The following is a 6,218-nucleotide window of genomic DNA, read 5'->3' on the forward strand; positions in this document are numbered from 1 at the left end:
AGGCAGTGGCGTAACCACATGAGAGTTGCCCTGGGCAGCTGCCCAGGGCAAGATTTTGGTGTGTGTATATATATATATATATATAGAGAGAGAGAGAGGGAGAAGAAGATGAAAATACAATGTGATGTTGAGCCTGACGCATTCACTTACAACATGGCGCTCTATGCAAACAAGGGCCGATGTATAATGCTATCTAAGATTTACTTTTTGCAATACCTATACTTGTATTATCTTTGGTCATTCTACTAGAGGACAATGGAAAGAAGTTATGAGCACTACAACAAAAGTTGTATGTGTCAACATTTAATTTATGACACATATAAAAGTGTCGTTTTATTTGTAAAAGATTAAACAATAGTAATACAAATAAAAAGTATAGCCTGACGGTGCTCGACACAACTGTCAACATCGGCCTCCTCTACTTCCTCTTACTCGACACAATCCCTTTGAGTTCCTACAACAGTCTTTTACCGCACTCCGCTTAAAGCTAGGTTTTATGCCGACTCCGACGACGGAGGAGCAGGAGGACGAGTCATCTCCTTCGCCGATGTTTGCGCCTTGGGATTTATCGCCAGCCAGGATTATTTTTTCGTCTAGGGCAAAAAAAATTCCTGGCTACGCCACTGGTTTGAGAATCATACCGATTCTACCTATGATGTAAACAGCCGCACTCCTTAATGTTTATTCACTATTCTCTGGAAACTATGCAAAATTTTGCTGTAGACCTGTTAAAATAAGGAGATTTAAAATCCACAATACAAGAAATTGTGCCTAAAACTAGCGATGGGCCATGTGCGACTACGTAACCCTCATGAAAAGCCGAGGAGCTCATGACCACAAAGCGTTGGAGATGATGAGTAGCATGAGCGAAAGGTGGCACTGGCGTAAATACGGAGGAAAGTGAGGTCCACGCCCAAGTTTTCCGCTCGCGCGTGACTCATGCGCGCGCGTCCGTCGCTGCGCCCCTTTCCTTTTCGTCCGTTTTCATCTAGGTTGCGCTCCCATCAAAACTTACAAATAAGTATAGTCTTTTTATTAATTTTGCACTGGGTCACCACCGTCGGAAAAAAAAAAATGGAAGACGCTCAATGAAATCATGTATATATATTACATTTGAGTGTGTTTTACCGTCAATTTTAATCGGCATTATAAACATAGAATATCAGTACGAACCCTAATATCCATCGGAAAGTTAAACGGTCCTGTAGAAAAAAAAATGTATTAAAGATAATGGTACAAGGGTAAGAGGGCAATCATCAAATTTAAAATAGATGCCAAAATATGTATGCAAAGGTGAAGACGAACTGGATACAAATTGTATATGAAACTTATCATGCTCACATCATGTTTGCTAATTATGAACATGGGCCGTTGTGCCTCTATACACTTCGTCAATAGGGGTTGACTCTATAGTGTTTCAATTGTAGGTCTTGTTGTATTCTTCATGTAAAGTCTGACTCCACAAATGTCAAAATTTCATTCATCTAAAGCTCAAATTAATTACAAAGATCAATACATATATTGGGATATGAATGCATGTTTTACTTATATATATGTGTTTGTATCCATATCCTACCATGTACATAATTAGTATTCATACTCATTATTCTATCATACGCACATACGTAGATACGTACATGCAGATGCACGTATGAGTGTTGGATCCCCACATGTGATTCCTGCTTTCAGGTTATGATTTTTCCATAGTGCTATTTTTTTTCCGTCATTTTGTGTCACTTAAAAAAGAAAAAATTTTGAAAAGTTGTCACCATGTTTTAAATCGGACAACTCCCCAGACCTGTCACATCGATTTGGTACTCAACCGCTGTCAACGTCGAGTACCGATTCGAACCAGACTTGTTTATTAGATGTTGTGGGTGAGTTTTAGGGATGGAAATGTGTGAAATTGTACGTTTGAGTTTTCTTGGTTTGCATTTCTATTTTTTGGTTTTTTAGGAAATAACCAAACAGCCCTTAAGTAAAAAAGAAGGAAAAAAAAAGACATCTTTTGCACAAAAACCCAGTGCTTATTTGCAGGATTAAGTCGATAAGAACTATTGATGGCAAGAGGTTATCAGAAACGTAGATAAGTACGTTAGGGACATTTCAAGATAAGATTTTGGGTTCAAAGTGACAATATAATTTTGTAATGCTCAATAGGTTAAATTAAACGGTCAACACCGTTATGCCAGCTTTTATTATCTTTTTTTTCAATATGCTGAGTAGTACAAAAATATCCAGCATATACTTATCAATACGTTCATCGTAGTGTCCTTTATCTTCAACAAATAGACACAAAAGCGGTTTGCGACTAACTTTGACGAAATAGGTGAACATACATTCCTTTATCATGATTTCAACCACAAAAAGGCACAAATTTTAATCTCATATTCGATATTAAAATTAAAAAAATAGACATAATATCCGAACAACTCAATCACTCCCTTAATTTCCATGCATAGATCAGAACAGTGCTCATATACCAGTTGTTCTGGGTCAATTCATAAAAGATAATGCTTCTGACGTAGATATCTATTACTTTTTTTTAACTTAAAAGATATACATTAAAATTATTGTTTACACTGCAGTAGACACTATTCTTGCTACAATATAATTCAGAAAATTAAACCAGTCTTCAAGCAACAACACAGTTTTGAATAGTAAACACTATTCATGCTATAGTATTTTTTTATGATTAATGTCACTATTCATTAATGATGATATACATGCTACAATGAATTTTTGCTCCTTTTGGCCCCTGTTCCAGCTAAGTAATATATACTTTTCATATCTACTTTTTGTCTTGCAAATGATAATTTAGACCTTTATCAAATATTTCACATATATAGTTATTTTCAGGAAAGAAATTTAATAAAACTTGCTAATTGATTATTTTGTTAATTTGTTAGGAAATTTACTTTATAAATAGTAGTAAAAATTCTATCACTAGAGTTTTTATAAAAAGTTATATATACAAAAATTATATTATTATTTCGGTGACATGTATACCTAGGACTGTCCAAAATACCCGCCGGCCCGGAGCCCGGCCCGGCCTCGGCCCGGAAATCCGGGCCAGGCCGGGTTCCGGGCCCGGGTCTGGGTTGCCTCAGCGGCGCCCGGCCCGGGCCCGTTTTTATTTGTTTTCTTCACACCAAAAACTCATCTCTTCTCTCTTATACTCTTATACTCTCTCTTATACTCTTATACTCTCTTATTTATACTTTCTAATCCAATCCCCAAATGGCTTCCGGATCTGATTATGAAGAGCAAAACATATCTCCTGATCCTGAAATGAGTCCTCCTACTATGAGTCCTCCTACTATGAGTCCTCCTACCGAAGTTAATCTCGAATCCGGTGGCGACGAATCTGCACCAAGAGCTCCTAAACGGCCAAGATCCGATGTGTGGAATTTTTACGAGAAGATCGACGTCACCAAGGATGAACACGGTAGGATCCTCACCCAGAAGGCTAAGTGTGCTTTGTGCGGCAAGATTTTTCAAGCTCATCATAAGAGCGGCACCAACCACCTCAAACGCCATTTAGATAAACACAACAAAGGCCAGACTCCTCAAGGTGATATCCGACAATCTATGATTTCTCAATCCTCCTCTTCTGGTAGTCTCGGTAGTTGGAACTATGACGCTGCCAGAGCCAGGAAATGCGTAATCAGGTTTATCATTCTTAAAAACCTTCCTTTTAAATTAGTAGAAGATGATGAATTTGAAGATATGTTTAGAGATGATTTTTATCTTGCATTTAAAAATTTTCTCGTCAAACCTGTCAACGTGATATTTTAAAATATTATCAGCAGCAGGAACAAGAAAAAATAATTTCTTATTAAAATTTAAACTGTAAATTTTCTTTAACTTCTGATATTTGGACATCTAGAGCACAAACTGGATATTTATGTATCACAGCACATTGGATTGATGAAAATTGGCAAATGTTTAAAAGAGTTATTTCTTTTATTGCAATAGAAGAGTCGCATACTGGTGCTAATGTTGCAAATTTAATAATTGAAGAACTTATAAAATTAGAAATTTCAGAAAGAATATTTTCTCTTTCACTAGATAATGCAAGTAATAACAATGTAGCTGTTAATTTTCTCAGATCATCTTTATCATTGTCATGTCATGGTGATCTTTTTCATATTAGGTGCATCTGTCATATTTTAAATTTAATTGTTCAGAGTGCATTTACTTAAATTAAACCCATGATAGAAAATGTTAGAATAGTTGCTTACATGCATAGTGCTTCTGAACAAAGACTTAATTAAACCCATGATAGAAAATGTTAGAATAGTTGCTTACATGCATAGTGCTTCTGAACAAAGACTTAAAAGATGGAAACAATTTTGTAAAAGAAAAAATGTAAAAAGCCTAGACTAATTCCAAAAGATGTTGACCATAGGTGGAATTCCACATATGCAATGTTAAGTGTAGCAATAGAATATAAAGACATTATAACTGATTTTATAAACTATTATGCTTCTAGTTCTAGTTCTGGTAGCACTTATGGAATAACTGAAGATGAATGGACAGTTATATGTAATTTAAATGAAATGTTACAAGTTTTTTATGATGCTACCATGTTATTATCTGGCTGTTATTATCCAACCATTACTTTAGCTGCTTTACAAATTTTAAATATTCAAAATTTTTTTGATAAATATCGTTTGGATGCTACTTTTGGACCTATGGTTTTTGAAATGGAGAGCAAATTTAATAAGAGCAAATTTAATAAGTATTTTAGGCTTATTCCTCATATTTTTGGTTTGGGGGTTCTTATTGATCCATGCTTGAAGGATATTGGCCTTCGAAGTTTGTTACAATCCTTGTATGGTAATCAGGTTATAGACTTAGATGATGGAACCATCCTTACTGCTACTACTCATCATTTAGTTATTAAAAATTATTTTCAAACCTTATATGATGAGTATGCAGCTAGACATGGTGTAACTACACAACAGCCTACAGCTTCGGTTTCTTCGAGCTCATCCCGAGGTAAAAGTGTAAGTTTTGATAGGTATGCAATGGTAGCTGAGCTAACTGGTGGATCTGGACTTGGAGCGTCATCATCGGAGATTTCTGAAATAGATGAATATTTTTCTGCTTCTTTAGTTAGATGTCAAGAAAATGCTTTAGATATTTTGCAATGATGGAAAGTATATGGATCAGTTTCATATCCTATACTTTCCACCATGATTCGTGACTTACTAACAGTACAGGTTTCGACGGTAGCTTCGGAATCCGCCTTCAGCACAGCAGGTCGTTTGATCGACGATCACAGGACATGCTTGGATCCGTATACTGTACAAGCGGTGATGTGCTTACAAGATTGGTGGAGGTACGAGAAGCGAACGCAAGGCATCGATCAGATGGCTGGAATTGAAGATAAATTTGAAGAATTGAGACTAGCGATAGATATAAAGAATAGATTGTAGTTTTTATATCTTAGCTTAAAATTTGTAAAGAATTATTTTGAAAATAATTACAAATGATAGCGATATAGGTGAGTAGGTGCCAACCTAGTTGGGATTTACTTATCTATTGTGATGCGATTAATTCTAAAATAAATTTGTACTTGTAATTTGTAACTGATTTATCAATTATTAATAAAGAATATGTTTTTATCATTTCTTATTTGTAATTTATGTCATTTTAAGTAATTAATAAAATTATTGTTTTTGTTATTTTTCTTGTCTTTTTTTTATAATTTATAAGTTAAATAACATTAAAAAATTTTGGAAAAAAATAAAAAAAAATAAAAAAAAGAAAAATCACCCGGGCCAGCCCGGAACCCGGCCCGGACCCGGCCCGGGGTACCCGGGTCCGGGTCCGGGTCTCGGTTTTGCCCGGCCCGGGCCCGAATTTCCGGGCCAGGCCGGTCCGGGCCGGCCCGGATGGACAGGCCTATGTATATTGCACATGTGACTTTTGAGTTAGTAGAATTGTTCTTTTGTTAACGGGCCGCTTCTTCACCGTGGGCCTCGTCACCTCCTGGTACTCCTCCAACATCGGCGTCCTCCTCCTCAACAAGTACCTCCTCTCAAGCTACGGCTTCAAGTACCCAATTTTCCTCACGATGTGTCACATGACCGCCTGCTCCCTCCTCAGCTACGCCGCCATCGCCTGGCTCCGGGTGGTCCCCATGCAGGCCGTCCGGTCCAGGGTCCAGTTCCTCAAGATCGCCGGGCTCGGACTCGTCTTTTGCGGGT

The 6,218-nt window shown here is 36.9% G+C and overlaps 1 protein-coding gene across 1 annotated transcript in view; it reads left to right on the forward strand.

Annotated features, from left to right (window-relative positions):
* Positions 1,231-6,218, forward strand: part of LOC109841487 (probable sugar phosphate/phosphate translocator At3g11320) — a 16,815-nt gene continuing 11,827 nt past the window's right edge. Inside the window, exons 1-2 of the mRNA XM_020410454.1 lie at positions 1,231-1,241; positions 5,950-6,216. Of these exons, the coding sequence (XP_020266043.1) occupies positions 1,231-1,241; positions 5,950-6,216 (278 nt within the window). The remainder of the gene's footprint in view (positions 1,242-5,949; positions 6,217-6,218) is intronic.

Source organism: Asparagus officinalis, chromosome 5 (assembly GCF_001876935.1).
Source record: "Asparagus officinalis chromosome 5, Aspof.V1, whole genome shotgun sequence".
In the NCBI taxonomy this organism is placed as follows: domain Eukaryota; kingdom Viridiplantae; phylum Streptophyta; class Magnoliopsida; order Asparagales; family Asparagaceae; genus Asparagus; species Asparagus officinalis.